This window comes from Phyllobates terribilis, unplaced genomic scaffold, assembly GCF_046119375.1.
Source record: "Phyllobates terribilis strain yellow unplaced genomic scaffold, ASM4611937v1 Scaffold_11__3_contigs__length_659146591, whole genome shotgun sequence".
In the NCBI taxonomy this organism is placed as follows: domain Eukaryota; kingdom Metazoa; phylum Chordata; class Amphibia; order Anura; family Dendrobatidae; genus Phyllobates; species Phyllobates terribilis.
The window spans coordinates 341,254,347-341,282,132 of NW_027362771.1; the positions used below are offsets into that span (position 1 = coordinate 341,254,347).

A 27,786-nucleotide genomic window follows, 5' to 3' on the forward strand; every position below is an offset into this window, starting at 1 on the left:
ATCAATGATGGAAAAAACAAATGAAAGGCAAAGCTTCTCCTATCCATTACAATGTAAATCACATCCGTGTGCTGCCCGTGATTTTCACATAGACTTGTATGGGTAACTTTAATCTGTGACTCATTTCAAAAACGGACAAGTCTTCATGATTTTTTTTCAGCAAAAAAACACGGACATGTGAACAGCTCCACGGCTAATAACTTTTATATTATGGATTACTACAACTTGTGTTGGACAAGTGTTCATTTCATTTTAATGAGTAGTAGGACGTAAGCAATTTCCAGATATTACTGGCGGCTAGATCAAGAAAAGATCAAGTTGATTACAAACTGATCCCTAATTATCTACCCTGACCCTGACTGTCAGGTTGGGTGTGCAGCTGAGGTCCCCATACACATTAGAAGATTGACGAGATTGAAGGTGTATTGGGAGAGGGGGGACTAACATTGCTCTATATGTAACTAGTGGGAGCAATAAAGACCATTATACTGCAAAGAGTAACACATTACTGTTTATTTCCTACATTTTTATGCCTCAAGGCAAAGTACATTTCGGATAGTTGTACGAAAAGCATTCATATGCTATTAGAGACGACGGTACGCCTTTTTCTTCTAGGAAGTACATTTAGAAGTTTTTAAAAGGTCATGGTGTAGAAAGTTTGTGCAAATTAATATTTTGTATAATCTAATAGCGCTTGATGTGGAATTATAGAAAATGGACATCATAGAGTCTCCAGTATATCATTGTGAATTTTTCAAACCACTAGTCTCCGCTTACACCTGAGCTTGTGTAGCCGGCCGACAAGAAGCCATGCCTAATCCACTTAATACTCAGTTTTCAGCTAAATACAACAGGCTCATGTATTTTCTTGCAATGTAGCTTCAGCTTTCCAGATCTTCTGTTTTGCTTTCAGACGTTTTATTCGGTTTCTCTTTTTCTTCTTTGCGCTGCTAATGTTAGATGCATTTGTAGGTGGCAAACCCTTGGTCTGTTCTTGGCCGGGCGCTTTTCTTGGCTGCTTTAGTTGTAGCTAAGAACATAATAAACAATACACAATGAAACACAATACTCATTGATCTTAAGTCAAACACATTAAAAAGGCTTTAAATGTAATAATCTAGAAATGAAAGTCTTTGACTTCCTCAGCCATTTTCACCTTACAAGGGAACCTGTCAGGTCCCCTGTGCCCCAGAACCAGCAGCAGATGGGTCTGCATATATACACACCCTGCCTAACAGTCCCTATATTACACACATAAACAGATCTTTACAAAAAGTATTTCTAAAGTCCATTTATAATAAATGAGGCATTTGACTAGTTGATAGGGTGTTAGTGTCCCCAGACTGGTCGGCCCACCCAGCATGTTATCACGCCCCTGTGGGCATGATAACATGACTTACAAGCACCGGCGTCATCACCAGCACTATACAAACCTCGTGTATGCGTGCGGTCTCTTTCCCTCACGTGCTTGAACCTCTGTACTTACGCGTCCCGGCTTCAGAGAGGCGCGCCGGGTGTACGTACGCGTCCCGGCTTCAGAGAGGCGCGCCGGGTGTACGTACGCGTCCCGGCTTCAGAGAGGCGCGCCGGGTGTACGTACGCGTCCCGGCTTCAGAGAGGCGCGCCGGGTGTACGTACGCGTCCCGGCTTCAGAGAGGCGCGCCGGGTGTACGTACGCGTCCCGGCTTCAGAGAGGCGCGCCGGGTGTACGTACGCGTCCCGGCTTCAGAGAGGCGCGCCGGGTGTACGTACGCGTCCCGGCTTCAGAGAGGCGCGCCGGGTGTACGTACGCGTCCCGGCTTCAGAGAGGGGCGCCGGGTGTACGTACGCGTCCCGGCTTCAGAGAGGCGCGCCGGGTGTACGTACGCGTCCCGGCTTCAGAGAGGCGCGCCGGGTGTACGTACGCGTCCCGCCTTCAGAGAGGCGCTCTGCGCATAATCGGAAGTCTGAACTTTTTTGTGTTAAAGAGCCCTTATCTCATAACTTGCATGCCGAAACTAGCCATAAACATTTTATTTTTAGGCAGGTCACCTCCAATTTTACAGAATGTTGGCGATCCCCCTACAATAGGAAAACAGTACAAGATTATTAGGCCTACCGCCAACGGTTAGGCATAGCCAAATTCATATTACAGTCTAGTCGCTGTACAGATTGTGAACACGTTAACCCATCTAGTTGGCATATTTGGGTATCTGGTCACATAGATTAATTTCTATTTAGGTGCTACAAATCAGCACAAATAATAGATTAAGGGAGCAGTGACCACAGATGGCATGTCGTCTGGTACATTCATGATAGAGAAACACTGCGGTCTACAGGAAGGTCTGTGTTACCTGTGAAGAAATCTAATCCTATTATACACAAACACAAGAGGCTGTGCCACTATTAACTCAGGTGTGTTAGAGGAAGAAAGGCTTCTTTATCCTGCAGATAGGCTGAAACTTGCAGAACTCGCATTATGTGCCCCACCTGACTAAACTTACGATAAGAAGAGAGGGGGCGGGAGTGCTACAGATTGCTATCATAATCACCACGTATTACAAGGCAGAAGAGACTAAATATTCTATTTGGTCTCCCACTGCAATGAAGTCAAAAACTATATGATGAAATCTTCTGTCAGACAACTTGCTGCAGCAGGACAAGTCCGCCAATGCCTACAATAAGTGACGTAACATTAAGCCGGCCCCTTGGCTAAGTCCCACCCTGTTAGACATCTACCCGCCAAAAGTGGAACAGATCAGAAGAAGATGTTAACTCTCTAAAAGAACTATTTGGAAAACAGACAGTGCGAGAACATTTCTAGATGTAGTGCTCCTTGAAGATGGTCAAAACTTTGAACTTATAGTGACAACCTCAGACACTGACTACTACTCCACTCATCAGGAAGAAGCAATTCATGACAGTGATCGCATTACATTACATTTCTCAAATGAGGGAGAATTATAGGTGAATGACATTCGGAAACAAATTCACACATTAAAAGCTGCTTTACCGTTCTGAAGGTTCCCAAGATATGACCATCGATAGAAGCCTTTAGAAGGGTTCTCTCATTAGGATAACCTCAGGTTTCTTGCCATATTGAAGCTAGAAATGAGCCAATACATTTGCAGGATCCTGGTCCAGTGACCATGACACCATTCTGTGGCCATAAGACAGTAGCCCTTGAGAACACGATGTCATTGTTGTGGCATGACCCAAAGTACATTGTGCAAGCGGTCGATAGTCGGCTGAATAAGTGTTTATGAGAAGGCTTGCTCTTGATCACTAGGCCAAGTGACCAACTGTTGAACAAGCATAAATCACACCTTTAATAAGGCCTGAAAAATATCAATGGTGGCAGCACATCTAACCATGTAAACAATGTACAAACTGTATGGGAACCAAACGATCAAACCAATGATTATTGGCCCCACATTTAACAGACCGTTCAAAAGAGTGAGCTGAAAATAGCTGCTTGGTGTGGGGTGGAAGAGTTAGGACAAATCCTAAGAATAAGCCATCAATATCATAAGGCTGGACAACCCTTTAAACTTGGTCACCTCAATGCATTGTGACGCAGAATATCACAGGATGTTTCCTACAGCTCGAGATACAAATGAAAGGAATTACATAACAGAAGCTGAGCATCAAGATATTTTCATATGGTTCAATGTCAGTAAACACAACTAACATTTGAGGTCAGGAACATAAGGTGCTGAAGGGTCTGTGAAACCGGTTAGACAACCTTAAGTAATAATGAAAGTAATGTTAATGTCATTTATAAATGGATTATTATTGTTACACTGAAGTTGTATTTCATTATTGTTTTCTCTAAATGAATAAAAAATGTATCCGATTTAAAAAAAAAATAAATAAATGGATTATTAAATGAACGTGATAAAGAATACCTTTATTTTATGATCTATATATTACAGAAGAGGATTTCTTTCAAGAACAGTAAATCCATGTTCACACTATGTGGTTTATGAAAGACGTCTTTTTTTTCATCTCAGGAGTAGATTAGTAAGAGTAGAATTATGCAAGAGACTGTAGTTTTCTTATAAAGTGTATATTCACACATTGCAGTCATGTCATGATGTTGAGCATAAACCATATGACAGAACACACATCAAAATGGCCCAAATTGCCCTGTGAGATCATGGACATGCAGTCTTGGATCAGTAGTGTTTATGGCTATAGGTCACTGCCAGACAATCTCCCGGGTGAACGAGATCAAGCACGTGGAAACCCTTCCCATCCTAGATTGAACATTTATTTTCCTTTTAAAAAACTTATCACATTCCAACATATTTTTTGTTTCCATCTATTCCCCTGGATCCACTAGACAACCTCTATATTGGTTACAATGTTATGCAATCATCTCGCCCATTTCGGCCACATTTTTTCTTCCTTTCTTTACCATTAGAGAAAAGGTCCACACCACCTTTCACACATACTTCAAGCTTCTTCCCTTCTCATGTATTATGCTGATGTATTGATACTTGTACATCCATAATGGCCTTTTGAGCTGCCAGGAATAGCAAATGAATATTCTCTCTCTGACAAGATATATCCGGAACATAATGGAATAACAAGAACCACATTTCATTCACAATGTAATAGCCTGTAACTCGCTGTCAAAGGATTTTTACTTCTTCCCAAAACATCTTAAAGTGACAAACACAAAAAATGAACAAAAAGAAAAAAAAAATACCTCAGCACTTCCTCCCTTAAAGTGAACGCGTCAGCGGGTTTTTGCTAACCCATCTGAGATCAGCAAGGTGTAATGACAGAGACCCTGATTTCAGTGATGTGTCACTTACTGGGCTGTTTGCTGCAGTTTTGATAAAATCACTGTTTTATCTGCTGCAGATCCAGCAGTTTTGATAAATCAGCAAGAGATCATTAGAAGACTAGTAAACCTGCGGCCAGGGGGTCAATGACATTCATGAGCTCTGTATAATCTCACCCCCACCACTGATTGGCAGCTTTCTGACCATGTGCAGTGTACACATTGGCAGTTCTATCAGTGGTGAGGACGGGTCATACAGAGCTCATGAATATGCTTGACTACCTGGCAGCAGATTTACTAGTCCTCTAATTATAACCCCTGGCCGATTTATCAAAAGTAAAGCAAGCAGCCCAGTAAGTGACACATCGGAGTGGAATAATGTAGATACAGAGACCCTGATTCCAACGATGTGTGACTTACTGGGCTGCTTGCTTTAATTAGAACCTCTTGATCATTTATCAAAAGTAGAGGACTAGTAAAGCTGCTGCCAGGTAGTCAAGCATATTCATGAGCTCTGTATGACCCTGCCTCACCGATTGCCAATTCTATGTGTACACTGCACATGGTCAGAAAGCTGCCAATCAGTGGTGTCCGTGGTGTTATACAGAGCTCATAAATGTGATTGACCACCTGGCAGCAGGTTTACTAGTCTTCTAATTATAATCTCTTGCTGATTTATCAAAAGTAAAGCAAGAAGACCAGTAAGTGACACATCACTGGAATCAGGGTCTCTGTCTCTACATTATTCTACTCCGATTAAGTGGAAAAAACCTGGTGACAGATTCCCTTTAAAGCGGTAGTCCGAAACATAAAATGTCCTATAAACGCCTGCAGGGCCATTCATGTGAGGATGGTGGATGGCCCTGCAGTCGTATGTAGGCCTTTTTATGTATCAGACAACTACTTTAAAGGGCATCTGTCGCCAGGTTTTTGCCACCGGAAATAAAGGAAGAAAACAGATATAAGGATTAGCTGCATCAGGGAAATAGTATGGAATTTTCAAATAAACCTATTAACAAAAGTGGTTAGGGTGTAAAAAAGATTTATACAGGACATTTTATGTATCTGACAACCCCTTTAATATCATACTATAACCTGATTTTGTCTTGTATTACAATTAAAGGCAACCTGTTAGCAGTTTTGATTGTGTGATGACAGGAGTAGGAATAAAACTGTATTTCAAAAGTCATGTTGCCACTTACCTGCAACATCCAAGTATATTTATGCAGAGCTCCCATTTTCCTATCTATCCCTGTGGGAAATTTTGGAACACTGCTGACAGATTCTCTTTTCAATTGGGAAGTATAAAAAAAGCCATGTAACCGTTCCTCCTCCTCACTGCACTTGTGTGTGGCTGTAAGACAACTGGCTGGGGCTGGAGCCGGCCTCCTCCGCAGCTAGAGAACTCATTATCGCGCCCCCTTCTCTTTTCCCAGGGGCGAAGCTTCATTCAGCCACCAGCCAAAGCGACACTGATCAGCAGCGGATTTACAGCCTTATTCTCTGCAGGATTTCTACAAGGCCGACTCTTCCAGGGTCATGCAGAAAATGCTGCAGACTAACAAATTATAAGGGCAGCTATATTTCTTGCTTGATTTATCATTCACTTCTGGGGTTAGTGTTCCTTTAAGAAACATCTACAGCGGTCTGGATGGATGTTTCTTATCCTATTCTAAACAGCTTGGAATAAACCATGGAAGGAAAATGTATAATTAATAGACAAAGAGTTACCGCTCCAGACTACAAGATTTTAATAATATATTGGAAACTGGAACCACACACGTCCTGAGCTATTCTATTTCTATTTGCAGGAATCCACTTTTCATAATTCAGCCAGCTCAGGAAAACATTCTAATAGTAAGACCAGAGATGAACTATGCTACATAGCCATCTTGATAGTAGGAGCATTTTTTCCCCTTCTTATTATCAACTCAGCAACTCTTGGAGGGATCCTCCCCGAATAAAGGTCACTCCAGACAGCAAAGACAATGGAATCAGACTCTTAAAGTCGCAGTGTTTTTAAGTTCGTAAAACACAGAGCGCTTTATACTTTCCCTGCTCCACTTACACAACAGTGCAGAGGACGAGGCTTGGTGTCACAGCATATTTTCCTTCTAGCAAAATACAGTAAAGGGATCCAGGACACATTTCTCGGTGCATTATGAGAAGTGCTTGGAAATTGGCAGAGTTCAGCAGTTCTCCTGACTGCAACTATTATCCCGGGCAGCTATGGTGTATGATCCAAGAATGACATCAAACCCCGTTCTCTACAAATATTCAACTCCCTCCTCCTCTACAAGGAGAGCGCTGACTTTTCCCAGCAGCAATAAAGCCGGTCTCCACACACACAGCTTTCCCCACCACTCTCCGTTCCCATGAGCACACCTACTAGTATTTCTTTTAGGGTAAATTTACAGGTTTTTTATTGGAATTGTCGTAACTACGGCAAAACCAGAGATTTTTACAAATAACGTTGCTTGCTGCAACTGTGCAAAAAGCAGAACGAGAAACAGAGGTGTCAAGAAACAAGAATAAAAAACATATATACCCCAATTGAAATGTATCCATATAAAAAAAAACAAATCAATGGATATCTAATAGTATATGGAAGAGACATGAAGGGTTACTCATTATTACAGTGGGATTTCTATAACTATAACCAGATGTAACTCACTACAGAGCAATGGAAACCAAAAATGTGCATGACCTCATAGAAACACACTAAATAGCAAACTTTCCCAATAATGCTAGTAAGAAAATTGCTTTCTCTATGTTATATTAAGCCATATGTGGTTATGGGGGCCTAACCTTAGTGAGCTGCGGCTCTTCAGTATATGACATAGGGGTTTCCAGCTGCAACACCAACCTAAGTGAGATGCCATAAAAAAATTATACGACAACCTCCTTGAAAGGCAAATGTGATGAAGTATGAAAGATGTGGCATGTTACATTTCGTTACTGCTTTACATGTCCATGATATACAGACCTTGCTGAAATAAATGCCTTATATATGCTTATGGGACAGTTCAGGTCAGGAGACCAGCCAGAAGGGCCAGGTATTGCGACCCCAGCGCAGACCGTATATCATGTGTATACCTGGCCTTAGGATAGAAAGTGTCATCTATTTGCTCATCTATTCTTCATATAGTTTTAGGATTTGAAATGTCACAGTTTTTATTATATATGACAATAAATATAAAATCTACTGATTTCTCCTACTAAGACCCTATTTAAGAGGCCAGGCACAGCCAGCGGTTTCAGAAATGTAGTTTGCTGAGGACTATACCTCCCACACTGTGGATAATGTCTGCCCCCAGTGTCAGGAATGAGCCGAACTCCACAGTAAACCCTACGATCAGTGCTTCACTACTTCAACACTTACGTTGTCTTTTCCTGTATCCTGCTCTGGAGCAGGTGGGAAAGTGCAAGGCGGACGGCCATGTAGGATGTGATACTTCAACAACAGATTGGGATTTAAAGGCACCCAGGGAACAGACAGAGAGGACGGTGCTTTGGGGGCATGACAGTGGGCTTCATGCAGATTATAGGCTCCTCTTTTGTGATCCTCAGTACTTTTATAGAGGTAGACAGAGGAGTCTCCAGACACATGGCTCAAGAGGTAGGATCCATCCTGGAAACTGCATGGAAAACAAATACAGCCCAAGTTAAAGAATTCAGTGTTGAACATAAAAAAAACCTAAATAAATCAATCATATGACTTTTCCTTACAATTGTCATTTTGATGTAGTAATAGTGAACAAAGACTAAGTAACAATGCTGGCTCTGCAGGCTTCTATCACCCTGGCATAGTCGGTCTCATGTAGAAGTACTGGTGACATGCACGACTTTCTCGGTTACCAGGACCCATGGCTAGATCCAGAAGCAGAGCATTGTGCTTAGTTCTGCTGTTCCTGGTATGTTGCCTTCTATGTAATATAGCCACATGAACTGAATCATTCATGTGTATTCCACTCAGTCATATAAGCTTTGTGTTTGATTTGACTACGACAGGTGCGCAAACCAAACCTAGATATTACTGATGATCAGCTTCCGGGGTGAGTCACTATTTCAGCAGAACTATTAGACAGTCCATTTACATTGTTTGCATGGATGTGTCTCATTCTGGCAGATGCACACTTCCTCTCTACATCCTGCTGAGATGGTTACATTACAGACAAATAGCAATATGATAACAGATCAATAAGTGCTCAGCGAGGCGGTAACAAAATCCTTCATGAAATTTCAGTTAATAAATCTCTTCATTGTAACTAGACTTGCAAATTTACATGCTGAAAATTTACAAAAATTACTAATATTCAGAGAAAAGACAGCCAAGCAGCTTAAAGGGCCAGTATACAAAGTCACTAACATCTTATACTTACCCAGTCACCCACTTTAAGATATGACGAAGAGAATTGAGGCAGTTAGCAGGCCTGTGCAGAAATAAATAGCACATCATTACTTAGGCCTGGACCCCAAATATGGCAAGAGGTGGTCACTGGCAACTCAACAAACTTTGCATAATACAACCATATTTAAGAAACTCTGCAATATACAGTGGTGGCCAAAAGTATTGGCACCCCTGCAATTCTGTCAGATAATACTCAGTTTCTTCCTGACCAAGGATAGGTCATCAATATCAGATCGGTGGTGGTGGTGCTAGTTGTCCGATGCGACTCAGCCCGAGCTATATACTCTATTCATCTGGTTGCCTCCAAATCTGCAAACAGCTGATCGATCAGGGCACCGGGTGTCTGTTACTGATGATCTATCCTAAAAATCAGTCATTAATATCTAAGTACTGGACAATCCAGTGACCCACTGTGATGTAAGGTGTCAGAAGGTAGTTGAATAACAAAGCCTACTTGAAGGTATTCATGCCTTCCTTCAAATTTTCAACAGTGATTTCCTCCAGCATGAAGAACTTAGACGTGTAAGCATCGACATGTCCTAGAAAACAAAAGAAAAAAAGGGAGAAAAAACCTAATGCATCTTGAAATCTTTGGTTGCATAGCTTAGAGTAGGACCTTGATCTCCAGATCTCCTCATCATTTATTTTCTAGAGTAAAAAAAAAAAAAGCTAAAATCTGAAATCCCAAACCCAACATCTTGTGTGCAGTAATCTTTAAGTAGTCAGCAACATAAGGCAGCACTGCACAAAGAAACCAAGACGATTCATGATTTCTACATAGGTTAGAAAAAGTTACAATTGTGGAAGGAGGCGAGAAAACCTGGCCTTTTGTGTCTGTACTAATCTTTCTCAGTGGCTCACACCCAGCCAAGGTAAAGTGATTTATCATAGTGACCAGCAAGGTGAGTGGTAGCATGGGTAGGAATACTACATAGTTATCTGTCATAACATTAAAACCACCTCTCTAATATTGTAGAAGCCTTTTTTTAGCCTCCAAAATGGCTGTAAGCTGTCCAGTCATGGACTTCTATGTCCTGTATTTGGAATAAGACGTTAGAAGTTCAGATAAATGGAATGCATCTTTTTTTTTAATACTTTTTACACTTCCTATTTTTGCACATGACTGGGGGGGGGTGGACATGTTGAAAGAGCTACTGCTAATGGCCTTCAGAGATACACTTTGCAGCAGCCACATGAGCCATGAGAAACAATAGATGTTTGCTGACTTCTATGGGAAACTGTTTTGTGCATGCTCTGTGACTTGTGCAGAGGTAACTGCGTAGGGAGCAGGAGGACGTGTCTTTGTACACATTTCATTGTACAATATTAACATTTTTGATGAAATACATTTTTTGAATCAAATAAATTTTTATTGAACATATTTAGGCATACAATAATTTCCAAGGCATTAGTTTTAAAGGATAAATAATGAACAAGAACATTCCAACAATCCCTCCGCCCCCCACACCTTCCGACAGCACCCCTTCCCCTAGCCAGTAGAGAGAGAAATAGAAAGCTTCAAACAATAAATAAATTTCTATTAATCAACTATGGTAGAAAACCAGTGGTATATTATTTAAGAGTTAATTTATACTGTATTCTATAAGTTTGGAGTCAGTGTTCTCAAATTCCCTTGTATTGTATCCATGGCTCCCATATCTTTCCAAAGGTACTCAGCTTCCCTCTTTTTTCGTATATTCCCTTTTCCATTTGTATAATAAATTGCATTTGTCTAAGGAATTCTTCTTCAGAAGGGGGATCAGCTCCTATCCATTTTCTTGCTATAACTTTCCTAGCACAGTAGAATACTCTAGCAATGGCTATTTTTGTATTTTTATCAGCTAGTAAATCTTCTACATAGCCCAACAGACATGTAATAGGATCTCCTGGGACCTCACATCTGTACGCACCTTCAATCTCAGCAAGGACCACAGTCCAGAATCTTAATAGTCTAGGGCATTCCCACACCATATGATATATGCCCGCTTCCTCTCTTCCACATCTTGGGCATTCAGAGTTATCTTTCAACCCCATTTTATGCATAATTAATGGAGATCTATAGACTCTGTGGATTACATAAATATGTGACAGTCTAGCAGGTTCGCTCATCGAAAGCATAGGTATATATTCCAATATATTTTCCCAAATATCATCCCCTATGGTTCCTACTTCCTTTTCCCATTTATTTTGGGATTTTATTGGATACTCCAGCATAAAAGTGTGCATCAAGTCCTTATACATGCCCGAGATTACTCCCCTGGTGGTCCCCTCTTGACAGATACATTCCATAACTAGATCTGTTTCCACTGCCATACGTTTCCTGATTTTTTGGGTTTGGATTGCATGATTTATCTATCTATAGTGAAACCATTCTGAATTTGGCAGCGAGAATTCTTTCTGTAACTGGGAGAAGGGTTTAGCGTTCTCCCCTTCCATTATTTGATACATATAATTAATTCCTTTATTTATCCATTCTCCTATGGTACCAATCTTTTGCATCTCTGGAAGATTATTATTATTCCATATAGGGGTAAATTTAGTCAATCCTTTATTCCCCTCACTCTCTTTACCATGTTCCAGGTTTTATGAATAAGGTCCATTGTAGGCATTTTTTCTTCCAACCTATTTATGTCACCTCCCTCCAATCCCTCAAGTATTTGTCTTTCTCCAATGGAATGTTACAAAATTCTTCTTGTAGATCCACCAGATCCCAAACATGACCATCCTCTAAAATGTTGACTCTGCGCTGCCAAATAATAGATCTCCGGGTTTGGTAGTGCCAAACCACCCTCCTCTTTAGGTCGTTGGGAGAGTTTCTAGCCTTATTCTCGCCTGCTTCTTCCCCCATACCAGGGCTCTGATCATTACATCTAAGGACTTAAATCTCTTTTTAGATATCCAAATTGGAGCGTTATGTAGGATGTATAGTAACTTGGGCATCAAAACCATTTTGAAAAGATTTATTCTCCCTACCACCATTAAGTGTAGTTTATTCCATATATCTATTTTAGTTTTCAATTTTTGAAGTAGTGGCGATAGATTAATATTGAGATATTCTGTAACCGGTAAAGATATTTGTATTCCCAAGTACTTAAATTCCTTTTTACTGTGCAAGCTATCAACATCTTTCCCTTTATTTGTCAGCTCGGTGTCTTGATCTACCCTAAATAAGACTGATTTGGACCAGGTAATCTTCAACCCGGATATCATCCCAAATCTCTCAATTATCTGCATGGCATGGCTCAATGATTTATCTGAGTCACTCAGAAATAATAATAGATCATCTGCACATAGAGCAATTTTTTTCCTCTAACATTCCATATTTAAACCCTTGAATCTCCTTTGTTTCCCTAATAATTGCAGCCAAAGGTTCAATTGCCATGGCAAAGAGAAGCGGCAACAGTGGGCACCCCTGTCTGGTTCCTCTACCCAAATGGAATGAAATTGATATTGCTCCATTAATTCTTATTTTGGCAGTGGGTTGTGAATACAATAATTGCACCCATTTAATAAATTTTGGTCCAAAACCAAAGTTTTGCATAACTGTCCATAAATAGTTCCATTGTACACTGTCAAATGCCTTCTGGGCATCCAGTGATGTAATTATTCTACAGCCTGGGTTATCGGTTTTAAGTTGAAGATTAAGATATAATCTTCTAATATTAACCGCAGTAGATCTATTGGGCATGAAGAAATCTATACCTGGGGCCTTCTCATTAGCCATGCCATGTAGAGCGGTCTCCATTTCCTCAATGGTAATGGGAGAGTCCAGCCTTTCTCTATTTTCAGAGTTTAGTTTAGGGAGCGTAATTCAGTAGTGATCTTTCCCTTATCGTCAATCATTTCATGGATAAAGGAACTATTCCTTTGTGCCGATGCTATAACCGATAATAGATGCCCAACCTTTTCCCCTTCAGCATAGAAATTAACTTTCCGAAACGCCTGCATTTTGGTCATTTTATCAATTAGGATCTTATTTATCTTATCCTGCGCATTTTTAAGACTGAGTTGCACCTCAGGAGTGTTGCTATTTGTGGCTTCTTCTTCCGCCCTTTCTAATGCTTTTAGGCCTTCCTTTTCTTCTTTTTGAGATTGTGATTTACGCTTACAAATGTCTCTAAACAATAATCCTCTCAGAAAGGCCTTCATCGCGTCCCATTCTATCAGTTTATCAGTACTACCATCATTATTAGTAAAAAATTCTTTCAATTCTGCTTCTATACTCTGAGCATTAAGGTGTTGTAACCATACGGGGTGCATTTTCCATCCCTCTCTAACTAACTATTCCTTTTTGAGATCCGTACCCAATGGTTACCATGACTGGGCTATGGTCTGAAATTATTCTAGGGAGGTATTTAACCTCCTTTATCATGGAGTCTGCTAGTTCATCTGCCAATGCCAAGTCTATGCGTGATAACGTACCATATGATGTGGAGTGACATGAATAGCTTCGTTTCCCTGTGTTCCTAACCCTCCACGTATCAATCATTCCAATTTCCTTTATGAAGTGGCCAAAAACTTTATTAATGCTTTCCTGTATGTTTAATTGTCTCTTACTCCTGTCTCAAAAATGATCAGTTACGTTATTAAAGTCTCCCATCATCAAAAACAGTAATGTTCTTCCTTGTTCTGCGTATTCTCGCATTAGTCTAATTTTGGTGCTAGAGTAAGGGGGGGGAATGTATAGTGCCGCTATACACATTGTAACTCCAAAAAAGGTCCCTTTAATTGCTACTCCCTGCCCTTCTGGATCAATATAAACATCCAATTCTTCAAAAGGTGTGGACCTATTAATTAGAATTGAGACCCCTCTGGCGTAATTAGAAAATGTAGAGTGATATGCTTTCTGTATCCACCTCCTATTTGTAACCTGAGTTGTTTCCTTAAGTAGATGAGTTTCTAATAAACAAATTACTGATGCCCCTTGGTCCTGTAAGCTTTTAAATATCGTTGCTCTTCTGGTTTTCTCCGATAAACCCCTAACATTCCAGCTTATAACTTTAAAACTACCCATAAAATACAATTAACAATGTTTCCTTTTCCTCTATTTCTCTCCTTTGCTGTCGGTGTTTTCCCCCCTTCCCTTCTCCCCCCTCTCCTCCCCTCCCTTCCCTTCCTCTCCTCCCAACTTTGAGTGCTCTCTAGGAGCTGTGGGTTCTCCATTCCTGTTTGGGCTCCTAAGTTAGACATTCCCCTTAACTACTTCACTTATAATTCCTCCCCTCCCGCCACTCCCAAATGTACTTTCTATAAATTTTAACCATCAGTATCATAAATCTTAGGTATCAAATATTCTTAATATAATTAATATCCCCCCCCCGCCACCGTCTTGCCCTTCACCAAGGGCTCGAATTTGACATCCGTACACCATGCAGTGGCTCCTTTCTTTCCCCCTCTCCTCTTTCACGAAAGAGGGAAAGATTTTAAACTCATTATATCAACAGGACAACAAAAGCCAACTCAAAATTGGTCCTGAATCAACAAATTAGATAGCAAAAATATGACTAGAAGGCAGGGAGCAAAAAATAAAAGCCCCCCCTTCAGTTCTCTTGTCCAGGACAGCGTTACAAGGTTGCCTATTATACTCTGTAAAAAGGCATCTGTCCAAATAGGTAGTTCCCATTATTAAATAGTCACTGCGTACATCCGTTCAATAAGAATTCTCAGCCGACCTTTCTCTTAAGGAATATTTAAAGTGTCTTAGCAGACTCTCATTTTCCCGCTTGTATAGACTTAGCATTCACATCGATACATTCTGCTGCATCCTCTGGCTTTGTAAAAAAGAAAACTTTATCCATAGCAGCCACTCGTAGCTTGGCTGGAAACATCATTGAGTACGTTGCACCCAGTTCTCTTAGCTGTCTTTTTACTCCTCCAAATTGCATTCGCTGTTTCTGTACTGCTACCAAATAATCGGGATATATGCCAATTCGTTGGCCATTTATTGTGATCTCTTCACTTTCCCTTGCTTTACGGATAATGATATCTCTGTCTCTATAGTGAAGTAGTTTAGCTATTATAGCACGTGGTCCTTTTCCTGGGGGTTGAGGCTGCATTGGCACTCTGTGAGCGCGCTCCACCGCAAAAGTTTAGTAAGAGAATCCGCTCCAAATCTTTCCTTCAGCCATTTCTCAATAAAATCAGTGGGATCTCTTCCCTCAGACTTCTCTGGTATTCCAACTATTCTGATATTGTTTCTTCTGGAGCGGTTCTCCAGGTCATCATTTTTGGCCATAATTTCTGAGATTTGTTGTTTAAATTGTTTTTCAGATTTTGCAAGTTTATTAATCTGATCTTCATTTTCTCCCACTCTGGTTTCTACCTCGCCAGTCCTGATATTAGCCTTTTGCATGTCTTTTTTAATAGTGGCTACTTCAGATTGCACTCCCAGGACTTGCTGTGTTAATGTGGTTAGTGCCTGTTTGCAAAAAGACACCACAGCAAATACGTCTTTAATGGTGGGGTTTTCTGGTGCATCAACCTCCTCCTGTGTTACTTCAGACATGGCTTCTCCACCATTATGACTCCCCTTCAATTGTTTGCCCCATCATTTCATCCTCCTCCATCTCCTCTCCTTTATCCAGCTCCTGTTGTCTGTCTCCTTCCACATCGCGTGCATACCTTTCCAGCCTCGCCGCTGCACTCATGCGATGCTGGTAAGCTGCGTTGGCTCTGGCCGCCTCCTCCTTCTTCTCGGCGCCATCTTGGGAGCCTTTTCCGTCTCCCCAGCCCGCGTCTTTCTGCCTTCGACGGGTCATCTTTGTACCTCTCCGCACGTCGCAGCTACATCTCTGATGTTCCGCAGCGCTTCCTCCACCCTCCGGTCGGCTGAGACCGACCGCTCACATAGCCTACCAGGCTCCACCCCCCCTGATGAAATACATAGATAAGACTCTCATCCCCAGAGGCCTGCGGGTTCAAATTTTTCCCTCTTTTCCGATTGAGGACGATGCCTTCAAAAATAAGTGGGAGGAACTGGCGGACACCTGTTCCCTTGGATTCCTTAAATTACTAAAGGAACTGAATGAGACATCTCTTAACGAGATGGAGATTGAAATTGAACTATTACAAGTTCAATTCAAGAAAGCAGTTGAATGATGAGGTCGATCTGGAATGTCAGAAATGGGTTAAGGAAATACATGCTAACAAATTAAAGAAGGTTCAACGTGACATAAATGATAAACAGTCTCGGAGTGTGTACAGATGGCGTATGCCCTCTGATAGATCACGCCCCAGATCCCGTAACAACCCTCTTTCCCGCTCGAGATCGACTTTGATCGCTTCAACTGCTTCAAATGGGGACCATGTATCCTTGGAGAATCTGGGTGCCCGTTCTGGATCACAGGATCAATCATTACCGAGAATCCAGACAAGACCTATTAATAGGAGAAAGCGCACCACTCCTTATCAGGTTAGTGATCCCTGGGGAGGGCTCCGTGTCGTGAACTTATCCACCCACGTATTAACCGAAGCACAGATGGAGGTCCTTAGTTTGGGTCTATCCTTTGCACCCACTAATGCATTTAATTTTTTTACTGCCCTAAAGGACCTCCATCTGTTTGCACGGAAACTCATTCTCAAAAAATTATATTCCAGGTCGCATGGTGAGGGTGACCCTGTGACTGCGGCAGAGAGAGAGGCCCTGAAGAATTTATGATAATCTTACCTACTCCCAACATCAGCTACAATGGCTGCAGAATATTGTTATTAAGCCAGCGGACAAGGGAGGGAATATTGTACTGTGGCCCTGCTCCAAATATGAGAGGGAGGCATTACGTCACCTAAGAGACACTAGTACATACTCCAGATTACCTTACAATCCCACGGCCTCCTTCTCTGCTGCGCTCTAGGGGATCCTGGGCTGCGCCTGTGAACAGGGTATCATTGATAAGCAAACCGTTGAGGCTTTAACTGTTCATTTTCCAAAAACTGCCACTTTCTACTTACTCCCCAAAATTCACAAGGGCGCCCTCAACCCGCCGGGACGTCCGATCGTGTCAGGATTGGGCGGTTTGTGTGGGCCCATTTGTCAATATATTGACAGCCACCTCCGCCAGCTTGTTGAAACTCTTCCATCATGTATCAAGGAAACGACGGACGTCCTTACGCGGGTTGACGGCGTCCTTGTGACGGATGGTACTCTCCTAGTCACGGCCAATGTCGAGAGTCTCTATACTTGTATTAGCCATGATCTGGGCCTGTCTGCGGCCCGCTTCTTTCTGGGGACCTCCGACCTGGACGGCCCATCACGGGAGCTTATCCTTGAGCTCCTCCACTTCGTCCTCTGCCACAATTATTTTTTATTTTAAGATACAGTGTATTTGCAAAGGTGTGGCACGGCGATGGGGGCGGCCTGTGCTCCCTTGTACGCCAATTTCTTCCTGGGCGCTTAGGAGAGGGATATTTTTGGCGACGAGGGCGTACGGGGCGCGGACCGCGTCGTGTCATGGCTGAGATACATTGATGAGGTTATATTTTTTTGGCAGGGGACGGTGGAGGAGCTTGACGATTTTCTGCTATGGCTTAATTCTAACAATCGTGCTATCAAGTTGACTTATTCGTATCATCATAAACGGATTGACTTTCTGGATGTCACTCTTGAGGTAGGCTCTGATTTTCGGATTCAGACTGATGTGTTCAGAAAGTCTACCCCAGTCAATTTCTTGATACACGCCGCCTCTGCACATGACTCCCCTAATATTCGGGCCGTCCCGGTCGGACAATTCCTCAGGATGAGGCGGATCTGCTCCACAGATTCTAACTTTGAAAGACAGGCTTCAGACTTGGCGGAGCGCTTTAGACAACGCGGTTATAGTAATCGCTGCATCGGCCGTGGCTATGTGAGGGCACGGGGTACTCCCCGGTACCATCTGATATACCCTTCTACTATGCAGAAACGGGGGACACCGGAGAGGATCCGCTACATCTCCACATTCAATCATGAGTGGGGGGCAATGCGGCGGATCCTCTCCCGTCACTGGAGTGTTCTCAACGCGGAGCCCTCCCTACGGGATTCCTTAGGAAATTATCCATTAATGACATCTCGACGGGCTAATAACTTGGGTGATCTGTTGATCTCTAGCCATTATGTTCCTCCCCCGGCTAACCCCTTTGGGTCCCGCGGACCGACGGTGGGTTCCTTGCCGTGCGGCCACTGTGTCGCCTGCACCAATGTCCTGCGGAGTACATCCTTCACAGCCTCTGATGGCTCTCGTCAGTTTAGGATCCGCAATTACATCTCTTGCGGCACTACCCATGTGGTGTATTACGCCACATGTGGTTGTCAACTGATTTATGTGGGACTTACTACAAGAGAGCTTAGAATCAGGGTCCGTGAACACGTGCGGGACATTGGTGCGGTGCGAACCGTGGCCGATCCCCGGGAGCTAAAGACTCTGCCACGCCATTTCAGGGCAGTTCATAACGGTGACCCTCGAACACTGAAAGTGCGAGGCATTGATGTTGTACATTTGGGCTCCCGGGGGGGAAATGGCAAGCGCCTTCTGGCCCAAAAAGAGGGCAGATGGATTGTCACTTTGGACACCGTGATCCGCGTGGTCTGAATGAGAACTTGGGGTTTTCGTCCTCTCTCTGAAACGGGATAATTGTTTCCTATTTGAATAATATTTAAAATATAAAATAATAATAAGGAAATAATACATACTAAACAATCTCTTTGCTCTCCTGTGGGCCTTGCTTTACCCTTACATAAGGGACTATGGACCATGGCCATAAGTTTTTATGTTTTGTGATTTTACCCTTTTTACTGATTATGTTTATTCTTTATTTTCTTCACTTAGTGATTGTGCTCCAAGGACCTCTTACTCTGCCCTATTTCATCTGTGGTTGCTGACCTATGCCTATGAACCCCTTCCATCCTGACATGGAAATGGATTGAATGGATGGTGCACCTATATGAACACATTCTTCTTCAGTGTTGGCCCTTCTTTTTATATTTGCATTCTTATGGTTGCCAGTATTTATATGATGACTATTTAGCCTCATCTTCATATTCCTTCTTGATATTTAAAACCAAATTTTGTGTACCCATTGGAGGTTTATGATCTCTTACTAGAGTTACTCAGACTATATATATTTATCCTGTGAGGGACAGATATCTTATTTTATGGCCACACTGACCTTAGACAATAACTCCATTCATTTCATACAGCTTCTTCTGCTTCCATCTGTCCATAGATGCGGTGCACATGCGCCCGGTATCCTGCGCTCCGTGGCCGCACTCAGCTGTCTCTCTGCCCTCGGCGCGTCACCGAGCCTGTGCACACCCGCACTCCCGGACACGCGCTGACGTCATGACGGATGGGGCGCATACATGGAGGCGCTGGTAGCCCTAAAGCATGCGCCGTGTGCATCGGCTGCCGGGCGGCCATATTGGCCTATCAAATGACTGTACATGTGATCATCGGTTGGAGTATTTAAGAGGTCCTGACAGCCTAATCACACATGCCTCTTGAGAAAGCTAATCCACCGGCGAAACGTGCGTCGAGGCTGTCCTTGGCCACTGTCTTGTCCCTGTGCTGTCCCCTTCTGAGCTGGGCCCCTTTCCACCGGGTGAGTGCTCTTCTACTTGTTCATTTTTATGGAATTGACTCTCAGAGTTTATCACAATTAAAACTGAGCCACAGGATCACTTGATCCTTTCTCTGTTTTTCCATCTTTGTTCATTGTGGCCCTGTTGGGGCCCTTTTTTGAGCTCAGCAATGGAGTATGGCTGACTTGTCTGCATGTTTCCATTTTTGGAACACTATTTATACTTGATGTACTATTTTTAAAGGAATTGTCTAGTAATAAAGTTTTTCATGCCATTATTACTCATGGGTTCTCCTGTTTATAAATATTAACATGCCGGTATTTACTCATAAGATCCAAAATTCTTTTGGATGCAAAAAACAAAGCCTAGTAATGTATACTTTTATAATGGCCATCTCTTAGTAGACTGCTCTATTCTGCCATTTACACTGCTTTCCCAACAATTTCCCCTTAAGTCATCTGGCCTTTGCTCAAATTGTGATTAACACGTCAGTAATTTCTGACTCAGATGATATCTGGAAGTGGATTAAAGTCTTACTCCATTTAATAGCCCATACAGAACAAGCAAAAAGAGAATCAAGCAAACGTTAAGGCAGTAAAGTAACAGACAAGGAATAGTAATAAATTATTAATCCAAGAGAGACTATCAAAAGTATACATTTCTGAAGAACTGCCCTATATATAAATGTATACAACAGAGAAGGTATCATGAAATAAACTATACACTGTATGTATGAACAGCACGTTTCTTATCAGAGTTTTGGCAAAACCAAAGATGCAAATTCAGGATGTCCGGAAGGGCAATGCTCTGCTGTGTACGCTGTAATATAGTATGTGGTTTCAGAGATCTGAAACTGAGAAGTTCAAAAGATGAAAGTTTACAGGGGTGACATTTACAGAGGACGTTGTGTATACTGGGGTCAGTGATATGCTGCTCCTGGATGCCTGACACTCAGTCCTGAAAAGGAGGGGCACCAGCACAATGGCAGACCCCCGGGAATACTTCCATGATGGCAGCAGACATCAGCGAGTCTATATACTTAGGACAGTTAGGGACGTCTCACACCTATCACATCATAAGGACAGCTTTCATCAGGGATCGTATATTTTCAGATGATCTTTTCTTATGAGCCTACAATGTGGATTGTATTTACTGTGCAATGCAACAGAAATGGAGCACCGATATAGAAAAAGCTACAGCACAGTAATATGACTTCGCCACAGGGAGGGGCTTTACTATGGAAACCACTAAACATAACACAGAGAAGAGGAAATGCAGTAATCACACAGGATGAGTGGGCTGCTCTGACTCACACCGCTCAAACATAATGCCCAGCTTCAAATCTGCCCGGGCACTTTAGGTTGTAGCATTTCTTTAGCACATGGAGACTTTCCACCACTACTTACCATATTTTAAGTACTGATAGACAACTGCAGTGCACAAGATTGCAGACAACTAAATATATTGCATCTGTAAGGGTGTGCGCAGCGTTAACCCACCTTACCAACTTGCTCCTAATCATGTGCAGTAAGCTTGATGAGGCTGAGGAGTTTACACTGCAACTCACTGCACATGACACAGGCGTTCTAAGCACGGACCGTAAAAGAACATGTGCGGGATTCCAGAAACATCTGCTCTGACATCACTATACCGTGGAGCAATCAATTAAAAGAGAAAGGACGTGTTTACAAAGATGACTCGGCAGGAGGCTGTACCGCCCCGATGACTCGGAGTAACAGATTTTTACACAAGTTAACACATTTTTATTCCATAAGCCGCAACAATAATTGTACTGCTTAGCTAGAAACAACATTATTAATATCATTCAATTGCCTGCAGGAGCGTGGGGTCAGATTAATAATAAATTTGCTGATGTCAAGTTGCTTTTTAAGCATCATTCTCGGCCTTTTTTATTACAGCGCTGGAGTGGTGCTACTAATCTAAGTTCCCTGCCCCTAATATTATACTTACCAGCCGCAGTCTTCTGCTCTTCTCAGCGCTGCTCCGGTCCCACATCGCCATTTTGTGACTGCAATTTCTGACTAGCCGAAAGTTAGAGGTAACAGTCACAAGCTCTCAGTGTAAGTCTACGGGATCCTCGGTCGGGCTCTCGTAGACTTACATTGAGAAGTGGCCTTCGGATCGCTCCATCAAACACTGGCACGATCTAAAGGGTCACCAACTGCTGGAGATTGACAGGAGGAGCACAGAGAACTGCTGAAGACGGCAGCTGGTAAGTATGAGACTAAGTGCAGGGACCCAAAATCAGTGGCACCACATCAGCTGCAATAAAAAAAAGCTGGAGTGGAGCTTTAAGGACAGTTATCTGACTGCTCTTATGGGGTCATAAATAATCTCCCCCCACCGACCCTAGTTTTCATAACTTCTCCTGGAACAAACAGCTAGCTATGTAGCTAATGGAGATTTGTCAATTTTTAACCAGACTAGCTAAGTATAATTAAGAAACCTGATCACCATACCTGTTCCCCTCACAAGCCTGGTAATGGCCACTCCTCATATCCACCCTATATCAATTATTAACGGCCTATAGAAATTGCTTTATGAATTTTATATGGACACAGCAAGTAATAAAGATAGCTATGTATAAGTATGGTGGCTTAGTGCACAGGCATCTAGCATTCATGAATTTCCAAGCGCATTGATGACACTGATTAAAAGCACAAAGGAAAGACTTCACTCACCAACATAGAGTTCACAATGAGAGTGCACTAGGCTTTCAGTCCATAATCGACACCTCTCGCTCTCAGTCAGCGACTCCACACCATAGCAGGTCTGGTAATTCACCTTCGTGAGCACAAAGACTGGAATTTGCTAAGAAAGAAAATACATTTGGTCACACTGCTCTTATCAGCATTACTGGAAAGAAGCCGCAGACAGCTGTTCTCAATACTAAAGGCCTCCATACACACAACAGTCAGGGTGAGGACAGTCTGACAACCTGATTCGTAAGGGATTTTTGAGGAGTTGGGGGTGCTAAAAAAAAACAAAAAAACACCCAACCACTCCCCGACAAATGAGGTCATGGAGAATAAAGCAATTTCCATTTACTAGTTAAGCATTTTTTTTCTCTGGGCGATAAGCCGCTGCTTAAGATGTCTGCACTCAGCTGACAGCTGTCACCTCCGTAAGGCCAGTATGTAGGTTCAGCGTTCCTGAGATCTGCTGCATGCCATTGATAGGGTTGTTGGATTTAAGTGTAGGAACAGAAAGCATGAATTTCAGCCTGCCTGATCCAATTCTTCCTTGGAAGACCAGCAACACAAGAGGTACCTGGCAACCACTCGCTTCAAACATGCCTGATCAGACAGACTAAACCCGCATGATTATGGAGAATTAAAGAACAGTGGTTAGCTAAAGAGATCAATTTATTTTATTAAACCGTTAAGCTGCCATAAATATGTCTGCTCGGACCGGCTGAGCATGCATGTTTATTTTGACCTAGAAAGACTCTGTTTTTAGCCATAAATGCCATATCACATTTTCAAAACAGATACAAATAGATCACAGTGGACTGTTGGGGATTTAGCAGTTTTTTTTTCAGCAATGACCGTGTAGGATTTAATCTGTCAGAGGTTCATCTCCTTAAAAGGGGTTGTCGGAGCAAAATGAAAATTTCACCGGTGGCTTACAGTTGTAGAAAACAACAAACCAAATGATACTCACCTTCCCACACCTACCTGGATCCAGCACCGGTTGCGCCATGGTCTGTGTATACACAGGAAACGTCACCATTCCACCAGCGGCAGGGCCGCCGCAACAATCAGGTTACATCAGAAGCGTGTTATCCAATGTCATCTTTTCCTATAAAAGGCTGAATTCACCTGACTGTTACAACCAATCACAGGCCACAGCGATTTTGTCGCTGGTAGAATAGGGACGTCTCTTCTTCCTGTGTAGACGTAGATGATGGGCGGCCAGCACTGGATCCAGTTGGGTGCCGGTATTTGAATATCACTTTGTTTTTTACAGTCGCAAGTCACCTGCAAAATTTTCATTTTGCCTAGGCATCCCCAATATATTACGATAGAATCTTGTGCATGTTCAGCTTAGCACATTTCAATTCTGAAGGGGAAATAAGGCATGTTGTCCAGAATACAGTGCTCCACTACAGGGAATGGGTCTACACTGTGATACCACACACAACCTCTAAAAGGAGTGGCGATATTTCAGGAAGAAAGCAGCATTGTTTTTCTAATTCTGGACAACACCTTTAAATATAAGATGCAAAAAGTAAGAGAGTGAAATGTATTAATTTAAATGCACCTCACTGTTCAAGGCAAAAAAATACAATTTATCACACAGAAAACAGGGTGCAATTTACAAAAGATCTATAAAATCAGACTTTTTGTAAAGATAATCTACCAATTTGATTATTTTTTTCACTGTGCGATGAGTCTTGGCCGTGTGCACAGTACTCTTGAGTAGCAGCAGTATATCATCCAGGCTGAACATCTTGTATGCGCAGTTTTCTTCTGGCTCCACAGTGTACTCAGAGGCATCCTCTTGCAAGGTCATAAGGTCACTAGGAAGCAAGTCTATAAAGAACAGATAAAAATCTGAGAACGAAACATGGAAAGGAATATATGCAAAAATATACTGCTTTACGAGAACTATTCAATGCAGGTAAGACCTACTGCATTCAATCAAAGCACAATTGTTAATCCTTAAAAGAGGGAAGAATAAGAAGTATTTATGGAAACCAGGAAGGATGAACACAGAACTTAAACACATGCTAAAAAGGAAGAAAGAAATGTTTATCAAATGGAAAGAGGGAGGCATATTTAAAGAAGAATATAATGCTGTCTGCAGAACCTGTAGGGCACGCATCAGATTAGTTAAAGCTGATGATGAATTAAGGCTTAGAAGAGATGTTGAAAGCAATAAGTAAAGATTTTGGGGGTATGTCAAAAGTAAAAGAAAAGTCAAAGATGCTACATAATTTTTACAGGATGAAAATGGTAATGTGGTTAAAAATGATGCTGAGAAGACAGAAGTTTTAAAATTATTATTTTGCATCTGTTTTCTCTCAGAAAGTAAATGTAATATCAACTGATCTTCACTGTACTATTGAAGGAATAGAAGAATCCACACTATCTATAAAGAAAGAGATAGTGAGGGAATAATTAGCTAACATAAATGAATTCAAGTCTCAAGGTCCAGATGAATTACATCTTAGGGTACTGAAGGAGATAGCAGAGGAAATTATTGAACCACTCTCCATAATCTTTGAAAATTCTTGGAAAACAGGAGAATTCCCAGAAGACTGGAGAAGAGCGAATGTTGTCCCCATCTTCAAAAAGGGGAAGAAGATGGACCCAGGGAACTACAGGTCTGTGAGCCTTACTTCTATACCAGGAAAGATCTTTGAACAAATTATTAAACAACATGTATGCAAGTACCTTTATGAGAATTAAGTGATTAACCAGAGCCATGGGTTTGTAACTAATAAGTCATGTCAGACTAACTTAGTTTCCTTCTATGACAGAATCACTGTGGATCAGGGAAATGCAGCGGATATGGTATATCTTGACTTCAGAAAGCATTTGACAAAGTATCTCATACCATCCTTATTGAAAAAATGACCAACTATGGAATGGACAAAGCAACTGTTAGGTGGATTCATAACTGGCTTAGTGATCGGACCCAAAGAGAGGTCATAAGTGGTTGCACATCCAGTTGGAAGAATGTCTCAAGTGGTGTACCACAAGGCTCTGTCCTGGGCCCCGTGTTGTTCAACATCTTCATCAAAGATTTAGATGAAGGAATTGAGGGTAAACTGATTAAATTTGCTGATGACACAAAGCTAGGAGGGATGGCTAATACTAGAGAAGAAAGAGAGGATTCAAAAAGATCTAAACAAACTGGAACTGTGGGTAGCAACGAACAGAATGTTTTTAACAGGGACAAATCCAAAGTCCTATATCTGGACAAGAAAAATAAAAAAAGCATATACAGATTAGGAGGAATAGGGCTAAGCAACAGCACATGTGAAAAAGACTTGGGTATACTAATAGATCACAGACTGAACATCAGTCAACAGTGTGTTGCAGCAGCAAAAAGGCAAACATTTTGGGTTGCATTACGAGAAGCATAGAATCTAGATCACGAAGTAATTAACACCCTCTACTCCTCTTTGGTCAGACCTCATCTGGAATACTGTGTCCAGTACTGGGCACCACATCTTAAAAAATACATGAAGAAACTGGAGCAAGTCCAGAGAAGAGAGACCAGAATGGTGACCGGTCTACATACAATGTCCTATGAGAAACGGTTAAAATATTTGGTAATGTTTAGCTTGCAAAAAAGAAGACAGAGGAAACCTGATGGCAGTCTTCAAATATCTCAAGAGCTGTCACAATGTAGAGGGATCAGCTTTATTCTCATTTGCACAAAGAAAGACTAGAAGTAATGGGATCAAACTGAATGGGAGAAGATACAGATTAGATAGTAGAAAAAACTTTTTGATGGTGAGGGTGATCAATGAGTGGAACAGGCTGCCACGAGAGGTGGTGAGTTCTCCTTCAATGGAAGTCTTCAAACAGGCTGGACAGACATCTGTCTGAGATTGAGATGGTTTAGTGAATCCTGCATTGAGCAGAGGGTTCGACCAGATGATCCTGGAGGTACCATCTAACTCTCTCTTTGTATGTTTCAATCCCATTGGCAAGAAAAAGTGACGTGCCCCCTGGGCCGTGGGGTACTCGGCAGCCGGGCCGGTCAATGCTGGGGGATGTCACGGTGGCAGTGACCCGGTCCGTGACCCAGGGCGGTCAACTAAAGGGGAAAAAGTAGAAGGGGAATAAAGTTTTTATAGATAATGCTCGTGACGCCACCTGTGGTATGCGACTATATGGGGCCGCCGCTGCAGTGCAGATCCTAGGGAGCTGATAGTGACGCAGCAGAGTTGGTTCAGCTCTCCACAGGCAGAGCTAAGCTCCAGGGCAGTATAGTGATGTTATGAGGTAGATATTGCTATGCAGTGTAGTGCAGGGCTGGTGATGGTGCAGCAATAATTCTAGGACACAGTGGAGTGCAGTCTTCAAGGTTTTACTCACAGTTATCACACTGCTCCTGGTTACAACTGCCAGATTATAACTACCCATGTCGTCCTGCGTTCAACAAGGAAGGGGTTCAGCTGCTCTCAGGTATTTCAGGAGTACTTAAACGGGACCCCGTTCTATGTTTCTTTCTCAGTCGTCTTCCTGCGCTGGCTCTCGCCCTCCTGCCCTGCTCCTCACAATCAGTGTCCCAAGTCAGTAGACTCGGATCTTGTTGGGCGACGTGCAGTTCCCTGGACCCTATGCGGCCACCTTTTCGGCGATGTAATTGTGGTAGTGGGCAGCTGCACCTTGAAAGTACAGTAGCCTCCAGTTATCTAACTGAGCCTGTTTCTTCTCCACGAGTTTAGGGGTCGGTCCCCTATGCGGCCTGATCCCTCCACGTCCGTGTAGATTTGGGCGCACGGGTGGCTTCCTGCACTCACCGTGCCCCTAGGATCCCCTCTGTCTCAGGAGCCTTCCCTCTGCTCCCGTCCTCTCTCCCCTGGGCCTCTCAGACTAGGCCTGCTCTCCTCTCTCCAGAGCAGAGCTCCTTCTGAGCTCCCACTCCCACCTGTTTCTCCTCTGTACTCACACTGCACTCCTGCTCCCAGCACTGGAGCAGGAGACTGGCTTGTTCTAGAACCTTTTACCTTCCTTTTATACTCCTTCCTGAAGGTGCTCCCATGATCTACTTCCTCCACCCACACCCACTACATGGTTCTCCCTCTCGTGGTTCCCCCCCTTCCAACCAGGTGCAGGGCTTAGCATTGTACACGTGCATCTTGCCCCGCCTGCTGTTCTGGAGTGGTGTAGTGTTGGATGCAGGTAGGTGGGTCCGGGCTGTACTCCTTCCTTACCTGAGAGTGGGGTACCACACCTCTGGGTGAGATGTAGTACCTCGGTAGCGACTGAACCCACAGGGGCGCCACAAAAGGATCTGAAAATAAACTCTTGAATATAGGCCCCGATTCATCAAGCAGTATTTACAGTC

At 42.6% G+C, this 27,786-nt stretch overlaps 1 protein-coding gene across 2 annotated transcripts in view; it reads right to left on the reverse strand.

Annotated features, from left to right (window-relative positions):
- Nucleotides 1-551: 551 nt before the first annotated feature.
- ICE2 (interactor of little elongation complex ELL subunit 2) overlaps nucleotides 552-27,786 on the reverse strand; it is a 117,744-nt gene continuing 90,509 nt past the window's right edge. Inside the window, exons 11-16 of one of the 2 annotated variants that reach the window (XM_073652802.1) lie at nucleotides 24,118-24,290; nucleotides 22,437-22,566; nucleotides 9,637-9,721; nucleotides 9,154-9,204; nucleotides 8,154-8,409; nucleotides 552-1,030 (exon numbers count right to left, since the gene is read on the reverse strand). In XM_073652802.1, coding sequence (XP_073508903.1) covers nucleotides 857-1,030; nucleotides 8,154-8,409; nucleotides 9,154-9,204; nucleotides 9,637-9,721; nucleotides 22,437-22,566; nucleotides 24,118-24,290 — 869 coding nt within the window. In that variant the 3' untranslated portion in view covers nucleotides 552-856. The remainder of the gene's footprint in view (nucleotides 1,031-8,153; nucleotides 8,410-9,153; nucleotides 9,205-9,636; nucleotides 9,722-22,436; nucleotides 22,567-24,117; nucleotides 24,291-27,786) is intronic. The other variant, XM_073652803.1, reaches the window with a different exon arrangement.